The sequence below is a fragment of the Terrapene carolina genome, unplaced genomic scaffold, assembly GCF_002925995.2.
Source record: "Terrapene carolina triunguis isolate 2854851 unplaced genomic scaffold, T_m_triunguis-2.0 Scaffold231, whole genome shotgun sequence".
In the NCBI taxonomy this organism is placed as follows: domain Eukaryota; kingdom Metazoa; phylum Chordata; order Testudines; family Emydidae; genus Terrapene; species Terrapene triunguis.
Window position 1 is genome coordinate 1244548 of NW_020664582.1, and position 20184 is coordinate 1264731.

At 49.5% G+C, this 20184-nt stretch overlaps 1 protein-coding gene across 3 annotated transcripts in view; it reads left to right on the forward strand.

The window, feature by feature from the left end:
- LOC112111995 (NADPH--cytochrome P450 reductase) overlaps positions 1-20184 on the forward strand; it is a 50471-nt gene that overhangs the window by 12228 nt on the left and 18059 nt on the right. For 2 of the 3 annotated variants that reach the window (XM_026656560.2, XM_026656561.2), the window contains exons 2-5: positions 3745-3937; positions 17256-17304; positions 18240-18368; positions 19729-19878. In XM_026656560.2, the coding sequence (XP_026512345.1) occupies positions 3759-3937; positions 17256-17304; positions 18240-18368; positions 19729-19878 (507 nt within the window). In that variant the 5' untranslated portion in view covers positions 3745-3758. Of the gene's footprint in view, positions 1-3744; positions 3938-12388; positions 12701-17255; positions 17305-18239; positions 18369-19728; positions 19879-20184 lie in introns of those variants that run through there. The other variant, XM_026656562.2, reaches the window with a different exon arrangement.

Genomic DNA, 20184 nt, shown 5'->3' on the forward strand with positions numbered 1-20184 from the left:
GGTGACTGTAGTTCCAGTGGGAGATAGAGGATACTGGGCTGGTGGGTGGGCCTGGCTCTTTCATAGTGATTAAAACATTCAGGATGAATAGTACCATATTTTCCAAAGATGCAGAATAAATCTCTCCTCACTTTTTAGGGGTTGGAGCTGGTGCAAGATGGTGAAAACAATATTGTTGAAGCTTGTGTCCAGTGGCTGCTCCCTCTCCCTTTGGGACAGGGCAAGTGGCTTTTGAAATTCACCACCTATCGCACTAGACAGTTTTCCTTCTGCGCTTCCAGCCCTGCAGTGAGGTTTGCGAGTGAAGCCCAGATCGCACTGTGATTGATGCCTCTTATAAATCCCTTGACAGAAGCCAGCTGTAGCTAAAAGATCTGGAGCTGAACTTGGCTTCTTGGTCTATAATTGCTCTTGGTTGTGCTGTCGCTTGGCATTTGTCTCTTTAATGCGAGGCAGTGACTTTGCCTAAACTTCAAAACAGATGGTGCTTATTTGCATTGCTTGGGAAGGAGGAGAGTGAGCATTCTGATTATCCTCATGTGCCGTAGCGTCATCACTCCTAACCCTCTGGCCTTTGGATGAGAGCTCTGTGAATGCAGAGCGTGGAAGTGGCATGAGCTGTAGTAAGCTGGTGGGGAGACTCTACATTAATCGGCTGGGTTTTTTTCAGCAGGAGCTGATCTTTGTTACTTACGGTAACGTTGTCTAGTATGTTTTTGATAATAAACACAATAGAGGGATCCCTCTGCTGCTGGGAGTGTGTGTCGACACAGCATTTTGGAGCAAGCCTACCAGCCTGGGCCGACAGACTTGGATGAGCGGGGCTTGTGCCGGCTCTTTAAAATAGCTTTGAAGTTGCAGCTCGGGCTCTGAAGCCCACCCCCTTTCTTAGGCTTCAGAGCCTGCACACAAGGAGGAAGGGTCCCAGAACCCAGGCTCCAGCCCGAGTTCAAATGTCTACACCTCAGTTAAACAGCCCCATAGTCCGAGCCTCGTGAGCCCAAGTTAGCTGACGTGGGCCAGTGTTGGGTGTTTAATTGCAATGTAGATATAGCCGGTCCATTCGCACCTGGGGGAGGGGGGGGGTAACTTAATCACATCATTTCTGCATCTAAGAACAAAGAATGTCGGCCATACTTCTATGACGGGGGACTCTATCCTGGGAAGCAGCAACTCTGCATACAGTTTGGGGCTGTGGTGAATAATCATCTGAACAGGAGCTCCCAGTGAGACGCTGGGGCCAAAAGAGCTAATGTGATCCTGAGATGTATAAGAAGTAGGAGCAGAGAGGTTATTTTACTTCTGTATTTGGCACTGGTGCAGCTGCTTCTGGAATGCTCTGTCCAGTTCTGGTGCCAACAGTTCAGGAAGGATGGTGATAAATTGCAGAGGGTTCAGAGAAGAGCCCTGAGAATGATTAAAGGATTAGAAAACCTGCCTTACAGTGATAGACTCAAGGAGCTCAATCTATTTAGCTTAGCAAAGAGAAGGTTAAAGGGTGACGTGATTACAGTCTTCAAGTCCCTACATGGGCAACAAATACAGTCTAGCAGAAAAAGCTCTAACATGATCCGTTGTCTGGAAGTTGAAGCTAGATAAATTCAGACTGGAAACAAGGTGTAAAGTTTTAATTGTGAGAATAACTAACCATTGGAACAATTTTCCAAGGGTTGTGATGGGTTCTCTATCACTGACCATTTTTAAATCAAGATGGGATGTTTTTCCAAAAGATCTGCTCTAGGAATAATTTTGGGGCAGGTCTCTGGCCTGGGTCACACAGCAGGTCAGACTAGTTGATTACAATCTTCCCTTGAGATCTATGAATCACCACTCTGCCAGTTTCCTAATGTGACGCCACCATTGCAAAGACCTCTGCTGCCTACCCTTCCCCGCTGTCAACTTTGTCACTACTCTGTACACAACACGTTCAAATGTCCATAGTCTGGATTGACAGAGTGCCTGATCATAAGGGAAGGAGCCACTCTGCTCCCATGGATCATGGTTCAAGTTAATCATCTGCTTGCCCACTAAGAAACTAATCTTCCAATGTGGAGCTGGATTAAGAGGAGTTGGCAGCTTGGGGAAGCAATGGAGGAGGAAAAGCAGTAGCTCTTTATTCTCGAAGGGCAGGATGGCAGTAGTTCAGGCAGCAGCCTGGGACTTGTGAGACCTGGGTTCAAGTCCCTGCTCTGCCACACGCACCGGGTGTGACCTTGGGCAAGTCACTTAACCTCTCTGAGCCTCAGTTCCTCACCTGTACAAGGGGGATAATAGCGCTGCCCTACCTCACAGAGGTGTTGGGAGGATAAATACATTAAAGATTGTGAAGCACTGAACTAATGTGGTAATGAGGGCCAAATAAGTACCTTAGCCAGATGGATCAGGGGAACTGCTAGTCCGACTGTGCTCACAACGATCAGCTCTTTTTTTGATGCTTTTCAGGAGTGGGTAGGGGAAATAAGACTCATTGATAAGAGATCGGTAACACACGATTAATTGCATGCAAATCAACATAGAGGTGTTCCTTGAACAGTCCCATCCAATCCATTACATTGCTCTTTGTGATTTCAGAAATCTGTCTTCATCTAACCACTTTAATGATCTAGAACAGGGGTCGGCAACCTTTCAGAAGTGGTGTGCCGAGTCTTCATTTATTCACTCTAATTTAAGGTTTCGCGTGCCAGTCATACATTTTAACGTTTTTAGAAGGTCTCTTTCTATAAGTCTATAATCCATAACTAAACTATTGTTGTATGTAAAGTAAACAAGGTTTTTAAAATGTTTAAGAAGCTTCATTTAAAATTAAATTAAAATGCAGAGCCCCCCCGGGCCGGTGGCCAGGACCGGGGCAGTGTGAGTGCCACTGAAAATCAGCTCGCGTGCCGCCTTTGACACGCATGCTATAGGTTGCCTACCCCTGATCTAGAAGAAAGAAAAAAGCAGGTATTAATAAAACTGACAGATACTAAATGAGGGCAAAGGCAATACTATAAATGGACCTAGGATTTACTAGAGAGAGTAGAAAAGTGGACAAAAATGAACAAACTGGGATTCATCTTGAGGAATGGGAACGCGAATGCTGTAGTGCCAACAGGGACCTAGAGGTGCTAGTGGAGGGCAAATTAGACATGAAATTGAAGCAAAACAAAAATGAACGCCGCTTGGGGATGCATCCAACGAGGCCTCGCACCACTATGGAGGAAGGTCACAGGCTCTCTCTGTGGCTCTGGTGTGGTTGAGTCAGATGGCAATAAAGTCTGCCCCAGAAAGACACCAGAGAGAAGAGCAACAAAAATGATCAGGGTGGCTGAAGGAATTGACTCCTCCAGAATATGTATTACTGAGGCAAGGGCCAGCTGTGAGTTTGATCTGGCTCCCATCACAAGCTTTGCCACTGATGTCAATGAGAACCAGATCACGACCTCTGGGAGAGGCACAAGGCTACAGCTGTTTGAAATGTGCTCGCGCCAAGGATGGAGTGCAAGCTGGCTGGGGTTGAAACAATTGGAAAGCAGGAAGTTTGGCTGAATATAGCAAAAAGCCGCTTTTTCGCCGTGAGATGCATTAAGCTGTGGAATGATCTCCTAAAGGACAGGCTAGCTCTTGGGACATTGAAAGCTATACTGGACTCAGCGTGGACTGGTTGGTCTTCTAGGTCTCTCCCATCTCATTCCAGTGATGCTCTGGCACTGTTTGCACTTTCATTATATGTAATTTATTTTTTTTCTCTTTCCCCCTTTCTAGTGTTGCCGGTTGCCATGGGGGATTCTGCCATGGACTCCACTCTCCCCCCTCCTGAGAGCGCTGTCCCGGAGGGCACTCTCTTTAGCATGACCGATGTGTTCCTCTTCTCGCTCATCGTTGGCCTCCTTTCCTACTGGTTCCTCTTCCGCAAGAAAAAGGAAGAAATCCCTGAATTCACCAAAATCCAGCCAACGTAAGTGACTGTCCTGATGAACTTGGGATGAATGTGCTTCTAAATCGCATCCGTATGTTGTGAAGGGGAATGCTCACCACCAGTTACACCTAGTGGTCAGGCAGGGGTGTGGCAGGTTGTCTTCCTCCTGGGTGATCCCCTTTCTCATTATATAGTTGCCCTGTGGTGATCTGTCCTTTCAGTGTCTCAGCACTCCGGCAGGGTCACATGTTCAAGTCTAATTTTTTTCGGGTTACACAGAGTCCAATGATGAAGTCTTCAGAAGTCAGCGAGGGCTTCAGGGCTTCCTCCCTTGCATCAAGGTCTTGGGTGTGGACCCTCTTACCTGCAGGGTCTTCCCAACTTGGTTTCTTGGTGAGGGATAGACTTCTGTCAGTCTCCTTTTTAGGCGCTGGTAGGGGAGCCTGGGCCCACCCTCTCCACTGGGTGCCAATCTGGGGCCCCAGTGATTGGCAGCCAAGCCCTGCACATTGGGGTGCTCTGCAGCTGCCTCCCTGGATCACTTCCTGCTAGTGCTCTCTCTTCCCATAGGGTAAAGTAAATCACTGAACACACAGATAAAGTTTCTGACCTTCAGAAAGTCACCAGTCCCTGCTTTGCAGGCTGGGTCAGGTCAGTATCACCTGGCTTCAGTCGGCAGGAGCCCCTGTGGTGCTCCTTCCCAGGAGTTCAGAGCACAGGTCAGCTCACCTCTGTTGTGTCTCTGCCACTGAGTTACTCAGCTTCCCTTTTTACCAGCTTTGCAGGTGTGTGTTTGGGGGGGCTGCCTGGGCCCAGAGCAGCTCCTTAACCCTTTCTTCTCCAGTGTGGGGTTTGTATGCCCCATCACATACAGTCATAAAGTTTCTCCAGTTTCCCCTCCTTTTCCCCTCCTCCCACTCCTCTGTAACTTCTCTGTTAAGTGAGCTTAGCATGTAAATCCTATTCTTCCCAGCCAGGGTGGAAAAGCCAGGCTGGCCTCACACCTCTGCCAGAAGGGGAGGGGCTGCATCCCCAGCTACCAGAGAGTAGTTAAGTGGTACCATCAGTGCTTGTCTTTACCTTGTCCCACTGAGTTGTAGGGTGGGATGGGGAGGCTTGCCACTCAGAACTGTGCCGTGTAGAACAGGAATAACGTCCGCCTTGGTGCCAGCTGTGGTACCTGGCCTCTGCTTTAAACATACTTCCAGAGTGAGGAGAGAAAAGGCTGCCCTGTTTGGTTATTCTCTTCACTGTCATCCACTGCTTTGATTTCTGCCAGCCTGGAAGGTGAGACGCCAGGGATCAAATGAATTTCCTGGGTGGCAGTGTAGATTCAGTAGACTCCTTCCCATGCAGCAGCAATGGTATTGCCCAGTATTGACTTCATCCACTAAGGTGTGGGGTTAATGTCTCCAAAGGGATCCTCCTTCAGAAGAACTGTGATGTGGGGCCGTATGGGTGGATGGAGGCTCTCCGACAGTGGGGGGGAAGGTCGGAGAAGCAATGATCACTTAGACAGGCCTTTGTTTGGGGCAAAGAGCACCTCACGAAAGGATTGGCATGGTGGGGTAATGTCAGGAGACTTTTCTTCATAGTTTCCAGCGTAGAGGAATCATTAACAGAACTAATCAGATGACCCACCGGCCTGTGACCTGAATATAGAGCTGGATTAACGGAATGCTTTTGAAACCCAAAGAGCCAAATTCATGCCTCTTGCAAGTGCTTGCGATGCCACTGAAGTCAGCGGAGTTGTGCATGCTTAGAGGGCTGCCCCACATCTCTTCGCTCTTGACAGGTATTAGAGGGAGGAGGAGAGTTAATGACTGTCTCCTTTATTTATTTGTGGGCCGTTTCACCCTCTCCTTGTGTTGCACTTGCCCGTCTCTGAAACACCTCATAAGAGCCAGGTGACAGTGCTGGCCGATGAATCACGATGGCCCACGTCCTGGCTGTTTACTCCCCTTACTGGTGCCAGCCTCCAGCAAGACAGGAGCAGCCTGTCTGAAAGTATCAGGCTGTACCTTGCACTGCTTAGCAGTCGCTTCTGTCTCTGGCAACACGAGCATCACATCTGGGGAAGCTTCTTTATTAGTTACTGAATCAGAAAAGCACTCCAAGCATTCAGGGGTTTAACCGGGACTTGTCTTTGTGCCTGACTTTCGTGGGCCTCATATATCTGCCCTACAACGTTATAATTCTTCTAGATCAGGGAATATATTGGGAGCACTAGCCCTGGGCACAGTATTCCCCAGTGTTAGTTGGGGCTGGGTGTTTGAACTCCCTTGTCTCAGTAGTGTGTGTACCCCCCAGCCAGTTCCTTAGTTCTCCCCACCAGCATTTTTAGTCATTGTCCTTTTATTTTCTCCTTTATAAACAAAGCCCAGCTTCATTAGTGCCACCTTAAAATCAAGGTGTCAAACCCACAAAAGCTAAGAAATTCAGAGTGCACATGTCCAGTCCCCTTCAGGTATGTGCGTGCCCAGTGCCCCAGGATCAGGGATTTTCCCCTTAACATTACCGGTTGGGGCCGCACATGCGGCCTCTGTTGCCTCGTACTGCGGCATGATGGTAGAAAGGGCGGAGCTGCCCTGGACCCCCTCCATTCTTTCTTGCTGCCTGTGATCGGTAATCGGTGCGTGTTGGCTTGCTTCTGCAAGTTTATCCCCTTCTGGGGAATCTCTCAGCTTTACTAGAAATAGTTGGCACTTGTTAGTGGTTTAGATTAATGTACGTTTCATTTGTTGTTTGGATTGTTTTATTGGCGCATCAGTTCCCCTTTTGTACCGGGCGCAGACCCCCAATACTAAGGTATGCCGCGGTCTCCAGTGTTTAAGCCTTGTGCCGGCTGCAAAAGATCTGTGCCGGTAAGTTACCCTCATTCCACCTGCCTAAAGCGTCTCAGCAAGGGTCACATTAGGGACCGCTGCCAAATTTGCCGGGACTTTCAACCTCAAATGAAGAAAGACCGAGATGGAGGCTGCCCTGCATCCACCTTCTGAGCCTTACCGCTTGGGGCATGCAGCACAGGGCGCTTCAGCATGGGTGCGGAATGCCTCTCCGGACACTGTCTCGGGATGTCGGCAGTGGGTCCCAGGTGAAAATGAGTGCATGGGCCTTCATGGTAGTCTCTCTTCGGCCACTGCTTTAATCTCGCCCCGGTGTTCGGCATAACTGAGGCTGTGCCCTGCACTTGCTGGGCTGTAACTCCCCCGTGTGGATGCTGTGGGCATGAACTGAAAGGTTCCTAGTTTTCAGACAGGATTACGTGAATGAGGAGGAGGATGGCAACATGGATTAGAAACCTTTCAGTTCGTGCCCGCAGCAGCTGCACTGGGGAGTTACAGTGCAGCACTCCATTGCAGCAGTGTCGACAAGCCCTGAGTCTCTGCTCAGAAGAGAGGCCGGGAGTGAGGCGGATTGTGAAATCCCTGAGGCGAAATGTCACATGCTAACAGAGAGGAAACAGCATGGCTTAGTAACCTAAACCGTAGGAAAATGGATCTCGCCGGAAAGAGGGAAGTTCACTCCCTGGCTAGAAGTTTAAAGGGAGGAACCCACATTGTTCGCAAGCATCTTGCAGTGAAGTCACTGTATGGGGCAAAGAGGGGTGTGTGTGTGTGTAAGAGAGAGAGAAGCAGCTGGTACTATGCATGGTCGTTATTCACTAATTGTCATCTGTCCTAACTTCAGTCCTAACCTGTGAGTTTCCTTGGACCATTCAAGCACGCCTCCCCCCACCAATGGACTTCATTGTGAATGGTGTATTTAGGGTGACCGGATGTCCCCTTTTTTTAGGGACAGGCCTGATATTTGGGGCTTTGTCTTATATAGGCCCCTATTACAGCCCCACCCCGGCCTGATTTTTCACACTTGCTAACTGGTCACCCTTGGTGTATTTATCTGCTCCAGCCTTCATCTCTAGGGAGTTTAATAAGAACCGATCTATCATGATGGGAGCTGGAGTAGCCAGGGAACTCAAACTGGGACGCCGAATTAGATTCCTGTCTCATCATCTGCTAAAATTCCCAAGGACAGCTCTTGTGAATGTGAATCGCACACCGCTTCAAAGGAGACGGTCTTGCGCCTTGCAGAGAAACATGCCATAGAGGAACACTGAGATTCATCTAGCTCGCTTTGGGCTGTTTGCTCCTGCCTGTCCAGTATGTGACCATCTTCCATGTCAAATCAGTAGCAATTAGCAACATCCCTAAAGGGAAGTGCCAGAGACTCTGTGAAGTCCATTTGATGTGCACTGAAGGAAGAGGGCATGCCAGGGTCATAGGAGAAACCCCTGTCTCCCATCCTCTGTTGCATATCGTGGGATGGCCGGCAGTATTAACCTGATTCATCTCAGGCACTGCAATAAGACACAGGGCAGTGATGGCCTATCAGATAGCTTGGCCCTGTATTAAGGCTTTAACTGTAAGACCATGGCCCCTTGGCTGGAAGGAGCATCCCAAAGCCCCCGCTCCCCCCCCCTTTTATCTGCAAGAGTCTTGTTGCCCCTAGTTTTATATTTTTGTTTGGAGAAGATGATTTGGTGTTTATGAAAGTGAAGGAGCGAATCACTTATTGGGGCGGGTGGTTAGTGCAGCGAGTCTCCGTCCTGAGCTTCGGTCCTGCCCATAAGCAGAGACTGCTGGCATTGCGAGGCTCTTTTCTTTATTTTTGTGATGGTGGCCAACTCTTTTCTGGGGCTGAGAGCCACTGGCCATCTTGTAGGGCCTGATTTCCCCCCCCCACCCTCACCCCCGTCCTGTGCCTTGTGTCATCATTTACTGCTGTCTGGGTGGCAGCTTTTCACACTCACTTTGCACAGGTGTCCATGACTACACTAGTTGCAAGGCTGGGGAGAATCAGGCTCCAGATCTCATCAGGACCGTCTTTGAGCTGAGAGGAGCTCATGTCCTAGCACCCCTTCTGTGTCTCCCAGCAGAACACGTCATCCATTCTGCACTGAACACCAGGTCTGTCTGGGCTGCTTTGTATGGTGGAAGCATCCAGCCACACACATTCCGTTCTTTTCCCCGCTAAACCTGAGCAAGGCGTATGGGCGTTTAGCTCAGAATGTAGCTAGAGGCTTGGGGCCAGTGGGAGTTGGTTCACGGGGTTTTCACCCCTTTATCCTGCACTGTCACTTATTCTAGTTCTAGTGGTTTTGCACCGTTCACACCACGCTGTCGTCCTTGTGTGGCTGCACTGGTGCTCCACGGCGGGGTCATTAGGAGCTGTGGAAGAGCAGTACCTCCTCTTTTCCCTTGAAGTGTGAACATCTCCTGCCCACTGGGACATTGCTCGTTTCCAACAGCTGAATGAATGCAGCTCGCAAGGTTGTTCTGTAACGGGTGTGGCTGTAAAGGGGGCTGGGAAATGAGCCTTGAAGTGGCTTCTTCCCACGCAATCCAGAGTCGGCTCTGCTGTAGTGACTGGCTGAGGCTTCATAAGTCATGTTAGCAAATTGCCTGGATGGTTTTACTAGTTGCCCGAGCCGTAAGCCAGTGGCCCCAGGAGCTGCATGCTTGCCACTAAAGGCAAAACTAGCGGCTGCAGCTGGATTGGGGCCCTGTGATTGTGGTTGTAGCTGCATTTTTAGGATAGTTGGAATCTGGAGGGAAAGGAATGAGCGAGGCTGTTTTATCTGGGGATTTACTTCCCTCCCATCCTCTAGCCCAGGGTAGGGTTTCCTACTTGATAAATATGCAAAATCAGTGCATTGCAGAATGAGTCTATCAGTTACTACTAACTCTGGCTTAAAGATCTGGCAGCTAGCCTAGCCCTCTTGATGGCTTACCCTGACGCTGATAATGGATTGACTAGTCAGTCGTTCTCAGCTGGGTATATCAACCAGGCAGGACTCAGAAGGGCCTGATCCTAGTAAACGCTCAGCACCCTCAACTCACTTGGATTTCAGCGCAAGCTGCAATTGCTCAGTGCCGCTGAGAATCAGGCCCACAGGGGCAGTTGGCTCTTGGCTGAGGCTACTAATGACTTAAGCCCAGACCTTTATTGTTATAGTGTGTTGGGTTTATTCAGTGCTGGGATTTTCCTCCCTCTCCTCTGGCTCAAAGAGGCTCCGTCATCTCCCTCTGGTGGTAGCAGACGTCATGGCTGGCAGAAGGCTTCCCAGGTTGCATTGTCTTAATACCACTCCTCAGACTGTTGTGGGCATGTTTGTCCCTGTCACGGTATAAAGTTGCCGTTTGTTTCCTACCTCTCTCAGTTCAATCCGTAACTACAGCAGTGCCGAGCTTTTGTTTTTTAAAGTCATGAAAATCAATGTGGCACATTACACTTGTTTCCCTTGGTAGATTTCTTCAATATGCTTTGATTCACGTCACTTACTAATATAACCCTTCACTGGTGCTAGATGTTTGCAACAGGGCTGTGTCCAGGGCCGGCGCAATCCATTAGGCGACCTAGGCGGTCGCCTAGGGCGCTACAATTTGGAGGGTGGCGACCGTGGCGGTATTTTGGCGGTGGCATTTCGGGGCGGGACCTTCTGCTGCCTAGGGCGGCAGAAAAGCTGGCAGCGCTCCTGACTGTGTCCATTGAAACAGAAGAAAAATCAGTTGCTTGTCGTCTTCATGGGTATTAGCTATTTGCTCAGCATCCACTGGGTGTGTCAGGGCAGTAAGCATTGAGTTAGGTTGCTGGCTCTCTGTTGTTGCAGTGTCTGTCTGTGCTGATTATGGAGCAATTTAGTGTGTAGCCTAAACTCACGGGATGGAATTTAATCGGTTGCCACGATCGATGGATGGAAGAGGCCAGATAAAAAGACCTCACCTCTGCCGGTGAAAGGAGGGAGCTATTGATAGATTAGTCCAAAAGACATTGGATATGAAAATGCTACTACTTGAGAGGTGGATTAAATCCCAAATTGAGATGTAGCTGTCAGTAAGTGGAGAATTTGAGTAGTTATCCAGATTTCAAAGGGGATAATTCCTAGATGCCCTGCTGGAGAAAATGCTGCAAATCAAGACTCTTCCATAATTGCATTGGGCTAGAGGTTGCAGCCTGCCCAGATCTCCACGCAAAACAAACTGAGCAGTGGAACCAGGTGTTGGGAGGGAGACGGGAGGTGTCCGTGCACTGTTACTTCCCAGAAGGATTTAGTTAGTCTGAGCTGCTGCTGGGATGTTTAGATTGCGCTTTGTTAGACAGAAAGTGTTCTCTTGATTGTGATCATGCAGAACAGGATGCGATGGTTCCTTGGATCGTGTGTGGTGGGAGTCTACTACTGTGTTTCTGACCCCAAATGCGGCTGTTGAGATTATTATGATCACTAGGGAAACAGTGCTTGAGCCAAAGATCCTGTTCTGGACCGTCTGAATTGGATGGAGAGCATCCAGCAATGCATGCGATGTGCCGCGGTAGGAATGGCAGCATTCTGTCGCGGCTGGGGCACAGAAATAGAAATCAGGACTCCAAAGCTCAGTCGCTGACTTTCTCTTTTGACTTGGGCAAGTCACTTGACTCCTCTACGCCTCGGCTTTCCCTCTGCAGAATGGAGGTAATTTCCTCACAGGCTGGGATGTGAGGCTTAATGTCTGTAAAATGCTTGAGACCTTTGTACAAAAGATTGTGTATAAATGCACAGTATAGTTGGCCGTTCATGGCAGCTAGCACATTGAAACCTAGAGAAGTGTGCTTGCCTTTTGACCATTCAAAGACTTAATTGAAACCGTTAGGGTAGCAGTCTTCGAGCGCCTGCTCTGCAGATGTCATTAGAGAGGAATGTCCCTTTGATCTCCATGGGCTCAGGGACCAGTGAGTCTGCAACTTGCCTTTGGGTGGAATTTTTGGGGCGCTAGCTCTTTGCAAGGCGGCATATGCATTTTTCGTGATCTTAGACTTCTCGCCAGGCCCCAGTGCATTTCTCTGCTGTGGTATTTGTGAGACAGAGAATACGTTGAGACATGTTCGATGGTATGTAATTATTTTCCATCTGTCCTGCAGCATTATTTGGGACGGAAACTGGCTTATCTGTATCCTCAAATGTTAGCAAGATTCATTCCCTGCATTTAAAGGGCTTCCTAGTTTTAGGAATGGCTCCAGTTTCTGAGCTTGATTAGTTAACTTATTGGGGGCGGGGGGTGAGAGAGAGCGAGACCATCTCTAATTTAATTTAATTTAATATGACCCCAAAGGGAACAAACTCGCTATGATCAATACAGCCTTTCTTCCTAATGGATGGCACTACCATAGTAACATTCAGCGCTGCCTCTCTGGTGTCTGGAATCGCTTCATTCAACCTACATGGTTTCCTTTTTTAAAAAAATGAAAAAAGCGGCTGATATAAACTGTTGCTGAGGTAACAAGGGTACATGGGATACATGGGAGGGAGTTTTATCCCCCCCCTTCCATACAGAAGAAGGGAAGTTGCGGGCGGGGGGGGGGGGAGTGTGCTGCAGAGAATCATGGGAGGTTTCATTCTCGACTCCTAATTCCTTTCTGCCACTGCTGCCAGATGTTGCAGTTTCTCAGGGTTGTGTGGATCTGCTTGGGAACTTTCAAAGTGTCCGGCGAGAACCCTAGCGAACTGAACTGCTCCGACCATGGCCTGTGCAGGGACTTGGCGTGCAGGCTCCGTTCTCCGTAACAAAAGGAAACTGCCGATTTGGCTTTAAGCTCCGAGAGGTGCAGAATGGAAAGGCCTGCGTGCACATTTTTCAACAGCTAAGTTAAAATCTCTCCCTTCTCTGACGGATACAAAAGCTGTGGGATTCTTTTTGTTTGTCTTTTTTCCGCCCTAACCATGGGATGTCTGTACTCGGTCCCACAAGAGGACCTGACTCTGGGGAGGTGAGTCAATCTTCCTGATCAAGCAAACTGTAGATCTTACTCCCAGGACCGCGTCTCTCTTAAGAGCTGCATGTAATTGTATATTGATCTCCCTGCTGAACTCTGAGGGCAGGAAGAGAAGGGGAAAGGAGGTTCTGCCTAAGGCATGCTACTCGGGCAGAGAAGTACAAGAGACTGCTCTCTGTCCAGCGGGGCGGAGGGTGTAAAAGGCAGTTCCTGTCTTTTTCTGACTCAGAGCGACATCTGGACCTAGGATCTTGTGCTGAAAAATACGTACAAGTTAGTGCCATTGGGGGTCCTAAGGAGGAATATTTTGGGGGCCCCCCACACAATACATGCCAATAATAGGGGGACCCCTGAGCTGCTCCAGGCCTAAGCAGTTGCTTAATCTGCTTATGCCTAGTGCCAGCTTGCACGTTGGTGACTAAACAAGACTGCTCTGCTGGGAGGCTGCTGCCTTGGGCGCTTTCTGACGGGATGTGGATGGTTATGATCTGGAGACTTTGACCATCAGCTGCATTGGCGTTTCTCTCTTTTGAACTGTTGGCTTTAAACTCAAACCAGAAACAGAGTCTCAGGGAGGTTCTCTGCATTTTTGGATGTTGGTAGGAAGAGCGAGAGGAGCACAGTCTGTATAGCTGTATATTTTAAAGCTGTAGGTTAAACCGAGTTAACACCCCCTCCCTCTGCCTGGTTTCTCGCTTGTGGTACAAACCATACCATAGACTATTAGAAATAAAAGAGCATTGTACATATTGATGGTACTTTTCACTCCTTAGGTTTACTGTTTTGGTTCTCTCTCCTTTTGGGGCAATGAAAATAGACTTGTGGTATGGCTTTTATCATCAGTTTCTGTTCATTTTCACATTCAGGTTCTCCTGCTCTATCAGGGTGCTGCAGTGGGTTGTAAAAACCAAAACCCTGTTGTCTTTAATTTGTTTGGTGTTTATGGAGCGCCCATCACCACAGTAGCTAAACGCTAGATGAGTGTGTATCTAAATAAGAGACACAATCTTCATACTGTGTATGGAAACATATTTTCTTTTGGTCTTATGTTGTGTAACAGCTTCTAACAACCTAATCCCCTGATGGCTTTCCCTTAAAATTGGTTTAGTACAGCTGCTGTGTACGTTACAATGTCTCCGTGGATCCAATCATTGTCCGATGCTAGTTTCTTCTAATAGCTTAGACGACCTTGCACAGTTCTCTCTCCCCTGACACTTAACCTGTAGCCGCAAGGGACTTATTTCGTGCAAAGAGAACAGGGTCCAGTCAGAGCCTAGTGAGGGGAGCTGTAGCAGTTCATTATTTTGGGGTGGGGAGAGGAGGCCTGGAGAGAGATGTATTTGAGCACATCCCCAGCGCAAAGAGAGCTTTAGACACATTCTCTGGGATCCTTCCCTCGGGGCCGCGCGGGTTAGGAAACTGTTAGCGCACTCTGCACACTCTCACACGGTCAGAAGCCAAAGCTTCTTGTTTTTGCCCAGAGGCTCCTCTCTTCCCACGGGAGACCCAGCCTCGCATTCTTCCACTGTGAAAGGAAAATGGGAACGCGTCCCATGTTCCTCGCTTCCTGCGTGCGGCGAAAGCCCCAGGCGGTGAATGAGTGAGCAATCGGCTGGCACTCATCCTGCTGTCTGGGAAAAGACCCCAGTGTCTAATATGACTATAGCTGGAAAGCCACCGCTTCTCCTGGGGTTCCCGGGACCGGATCGCGTTCTCATATAGTTTATTTCCGTTCACTTCCAGAGTGAGCTGGGTCGCTTACACCAGTGTCACCCTTGTGAGGCTAGTGCGGTTGCACTGGTGTGACTGAGCCCTTGTTTATACTGCCTTTCTAGCCACTAATGTCCCTAGTGTACACACTGTTTGGACTGGGGCAGTTTGTCCCTGTTTCAAAGTGGAGCAAGCTGCACTGATACACATTGCACTATGCTAGTATAAATTGTGTCTATACCAGGGGCCTGCATCAGTGGCTGAAATCCCTGTGTAGACAAGGCCTGAGAGGAGACTTTAGCCCTCAGATGGCAGCAGCCTGCTTGCAAGGGATTTTTGGTAGCTCTAATCAGAGGTCTCCAGGTGTTTGGTTCTGAGGCTGTGTCTACACTGTGACGAAAGACCGCAGCCGGCTTGGGTCAGCTGACTTGGGCTTGGGCTGCAGGACTATAAAATTGCACTGTAGTCGTTCGGCTCTGCGAGCTGAAATCATCTGGCCCAGGCTCTGACACTCGGTGCTGTGGGGTTTTTGATCACGACGTAGACATACCCCTGGAGGCTTGTGGCGCTGGTTCATTCTGTGAGCAGAGCAGCCGTGTTCCTGCACATCCATCTAGGCTTGTCCTAGAAGCTTTGTAATGAGGGGCAGCTGCGCCTGTGGGCTGACGTGCCTGCCTTCTGAGTCAGATGTTGTGTTTAAAACCTACTTTGCTCTAAGGCTAAACTGATGAAAGAGCATCCCTTTACTGCCCCTGGAGAGAGGCAAGAACTTCATCCTTCCCTTCTCTTGCCCTGCATTTTCCTCAGCCCTGCCCCATGGACAGCGCCAGGAAGGGGATATCGGTGCGGGGCAGTCATGAGAACCCCGTCGGATAATGAATCTCAGAACGGATCATTTCAGCCAAGAGGTGGGAAAGGACGTTTGAAGGGACTCGGGTGGAAATCCATCTGAATTGGAGGCCAGTGTTGAGCTGCCAGGTTTCGAGCTTACGTCACATTGAAGTTTGCCTGAGACGGGGAGGGAGTTCCGGGGAGCTGTGCAAACTGGAACGTCTGTTCACAATAGCGAGCAGCTTGTTGGCTGGATTTTGAGATGAAGAAGCCCTGTGGCTGACCAGCCGGGGTCCTTGAGGCTTCCTGAACGTAGGGACTGCCAAACCAGAAGAGAATAATTGCACAGCTAGTCTGGTAGCATGTCTCCAGCAGTGGTCATTGCCTGCCGGCCAATGCTGCAACACTGGTGGGAGAAGGAAGGCTTATTCCCGATCCCAGACTGGGGATCAGCTTTTACTCAGGCCAGGTCTCGACTAGGAGCGCTTTGCTGGTACCGCTATACTGGCAAAGCACTTGTAGTGTGGACGCAGCTTATCCCAGCAAAATTGCGCTGATTCCAGGCCCCCATCCTTGCTGAGCGAAGCAAGCTATGCTAGCAAAAGCCCAGTGTGATCGATAGAACTGTGTCTGCTCTGCGGGGTTTGCCCAGCACAGCTGTGTCGGTCAGGGATGTCTCCCCAGCACACCTCTGACTGATCTAGCTAGGCCATCCAACGTTGGTAGTGTGGCTCTGGACTTAGAAGCATGAGGAGTAGCAGCTCCTTGTCGTTTGTATCCTAGCTAGCTTAAGAGCAGATGCTGCTTTGATTCATATAGATGACTAATTGTTCTTCCTCCACTTGACCTCTTTCTTCCTGCTGTAGTGAGTTCAGTGGTTAACGTTGCATAAAAACATTTCGAGTGTTTCCTTTGCATAACTTCATTGAGCGCCTTCTGGGACTGGTTAAATAAAAGCATTTGAGCATCTCTGTGCAACTTGCTGTGTTTACAGACGTCTATCAGAGCTCTGCTTGCTAGATTAAATAGTCCTTGGGCTAGATTTACAAAGGGATTTAGACGCAGATGGGCACCTAGAGGGATTTTTAAAAGTGCCGAAGTGCGTTAGGCACCTGACTCCCGTGGGCGCCCCAACCCCAGTGACTGATTATTTCTGCTGTCCTTGTCTGTCTCTCGTGGCCAAAGCTGAAGCACCACTGCTCAAGGTGAGGGTGTACCCCTGGATTCATAAAGCAGTGATATAATCTCGGTGGCTAGGGCAATTAAACCAAGAACAGTGTCTGGGAGAGAGGGAGCGTCGCTGTTCACTGTGTGTTCTTGGTTTCCAGTGACGGTAGCTTGTGAAGATGAAGGAGGGAACAGAAGTAGTCAGGCCCTACCACCATGAAGAGGTTTATGCTTCCAACATAAGTTTCAATCCATAGCTGAGTGTTCCCCAGTCTGGGGGATGCACCGGGGAGCAGAAGGTTCATGTATAGCATGCAGCTAGCTCAATAGATCTTTGTAATCCTGAGTCTTGTCTGCATTTCAGGGTGGGGAGCTTAGGAGAGGGGAAACAGGTGTGCGTGTGTGAGTGTAAGTTACTGCCCATCTCCTTTTGGGGCTGACTTTCCCCTCCCTTTCCTTCCCCACCCATTGGTCTCCCCTGCACGTGTCATTTTGTGGATCATCCAACTGCTAGTGCTCTTGGAGTGGGCTGATCTCATCTCTCAGGGTGGCGAGGGAAAGTCCTCTCTGCCCCATCACTGCCGTCCTGCTCCAGGTTCCATGTAAGTAGGATCTCAGGGTTGTTAATGCACCTGGGCCCTTGTGAATGGCAGCGGGACATGTTCACCAGGCTGCTCTCCTCTGTAGCCTTATCCCGCCTCTATGAAGCAGGTTTCTTCCCTAGCCATGTGTAGCAATCCCCTCGGCTCCTCCCCGACCTGCTCCAGGCTCTCCGACTGCCCCATTCCGCCTCTCTCCGGATTACACATCCATTGAAAGGGAGGCCTTTGCTGTCTTTCAGAACATCCTCGGTGAGGGAGAGCAGCTTTGTTGAGAAGATGAAGAAAACGGTAAGTTTTTCTTTCTCCTTTCTGAGGCTGTGGAAGGAGCAGGGTCTTCCTGTTCAGCCGGCGTGGAGGGGATGGAGGCCTCTTCCTTCCCTTCCTTTCCAATTCCTGCCCCTGTTCATGGCACTCTGGCAGCGGGCGGGCGGGCAGCTTCTTGTGTGAGGTACCGGCCCCCTCCAGCGCTAAAGAAGCAGGAGCTGCTTAGCAACTGAGCTGTCTAGCTAACATCAGCAGGGAGCTGCTGGCAGATGGATTCGGTCCTGCTACTAATGAGCATCTTCGTGCAGTAGCTGAGTTCTGGAAGGCCAGTAAAATTAAATAAAAGGGGTGTGTGTGTTGGGGCAGAGTGGGGGGAGATCAGGGCTGTTTCTAGAGCACTCTGTAGATATCCTTTTGTACTAGACAGATGAAATCTGCCTCTTTGAAGAGAGAGGTAATTCGGGTGAGGACTCAGCAGCAAAGGGAAGTGTAATGTGAGGTTGGGGTCAGGAGGAAAATGGTGGAAGTCCTTTAACTCACTGGCTGATCATTATATGGTAGCACCCACAACATGCTAGGCGCTGCCCAAATGCTTCAGAATGACCAGTTCCTTCTCCAAGGAGTTCCTACTCGAAGGAGCTGTTCTCCAATCACACACTGTTCATCGCTCCCCCAACCCCCTCCACAGAATAATCACGTGTCACATTTTAGCAGGTTTCCATGGTGGATCTCAAAGCACTATACGAGCAGTAGTTTAGCCTTCCAGTCCCAGTGTGTAGGTATTACACAGAAGCCCAGAGATGTGATTTTGCCCAAGTTTGTGTCAGAGCCAGGAATACAATCCAGGACTCCTGACGCCTGGTCCTTTCCTTTAACCATGACAACACCCTCCTCTCCCCTGAACTCCAGTGACTGGCCAAATTAGCAACTCGTGTGTAATTGGGTCTCTGTCTTTACAGGGGCGGAACATCGTGGTGTTTTATGGTTCCCAGACTGGTACAGCAGAGGAGTTTGCCAACCGCCTGTCCAAAGATGCCCATCGTTACGGCATGAGGGGCATGTCAGCGGACCCGGAGGAGTATGATTTGGTAAGTTAAACTTCGCTGCATACAGCATCTTTACTCCATTATCAAATTCCATGCGTGCGAAGAGTACATAAGTGGTGCCTGCGACCAGCTCTGATGCTGGGCACACTGAAGGGATATGTTATTAATTAACAAAGAAGGGGATGAGCTGTTAGCATTGGCTGCTTGCAGCCATTATTAAGTAACTGTGGGTCCAGTAAAATACGGCACAGAGAGATGAGGAATGTGCCCTTGAACCATTTAGTGCTAGCAAAATCAAGGGCCTTAGCCCCTGAAAAGTTATGTGCTGCTTGCTATGGGAATGAGGAGGGGTTACCACCTTCTTTACAGGGTTATTCCCAAAAGGGGAGTAATTGTGAACTGAACCAACCATTTTTAGGCTCCCCCAAAGAGCCAGACCTTCCCGTCTGCTGGGAGGAGAGATTGGGCCAATGGATTTCTCCCCTTCTGGCAGTGGGACTGAAGGGGGAATGGGGCAGGGCTGTGAGCTGCAGAGCTTGAGTGTGCTCTGGGGCTTCAAGCAGCTGCTTGGCTTGATGGTGCCGAAGGCAGGAGCTGAAGAGGGCATATCATGCTGGGCAGCAAAAGGGTGGGAACAAGCAGGAAGCTGGTGTGGGCCGTTTGGAAAGAATGAGCCAGCCGCTTCTGGAGAGCTTGCCCGCTCTGGTCCGTGTTCCTCCATTAGCTAACCTCAGCCCGCTGAACTGAGACCTCTGTGACCTCGGCATGACAGTCAGATGTGCTACTGACGAGTATAGAAAATAATAGCTGCTTACAAAGTGAAGTGAGCCAGAACCCCTCTTCTGAGGGCTGGCTGGGTGGGAGGCCACCTTGCTCTGGGATCTGAGTCGGAGAGCAACTTCACACCGAAGAGGAATTGGACCCCATACTCTGAGAACCAGTGGGTGAGAGAAATCTCTCCGTTGGGGCCAGAGCCAGTGCAGATGTTCCACCACCTCCGTATCACAGAGAACACCTCGGTTCTGGTGATTTGATAGGTCACCTTTACCCTGGGAATCTGTCGCCAGGCAACCTGAAGGGTTCTGAGGTGCCATCTCTTCGATTAAACATTTGGCCTGACCACTTGTAGCCTGTTCAGAATATTCCTTGGTGCTTTCCTGCAGAGTAAGAGTGTTAACCGCAGTGTCCTAGCCGCAATCCTGTTGGTTAACAATGCGAAGCAACTCCAAACAATTGCCACGTTGCACACCAGAGGCGGTTGCATTTTAGTGGTGGTGATGTGAAACCTCTCCCCCCCCCCCCCCCCCCCCGAAATAACGTTCACAATAATTGCTTTGGGATCCTCGAAGATTAAAAGTGCTACATAATGTAAGGAACTTAATCTCTCTGGCCTTGTTTCTAGTCTGATCTGAGCCGCCTCTCTGAGATTGACAATTCCTTGGCCGTGTTCTGCATGGCTACGTACGGAGAGGGTGATCCCACGGACAATGCCCAGGATTTCTATGACTGGCTGCAGGAGACTGATACTGACCTGACTGGTCTCAAATTTGCAGTAAGTAAACCAGCTCTGTGTTACTGCTTATGCCTGATTTAGGCATGAAAGTCCCCCATGCATATGCCCAAATCAGACATGAATTTACAAGTGAGCATGCAATCTCAGTTTGCATGCCTTGCATCCATGACTTGCACATCTGTGTCAGGTGCGCACCGTTGTGTGCTGCACACGTTTGCAAACATGGGTCTGTGTGCTTTAAAAATGACTCATGTCTCCCTCCTTCCCCTCTACATCATATTGCTGCAGACGGCGTCTAGCACACACTTGAATGTGAAGGCTGTAACTAAGTTACAGGCTACTGTT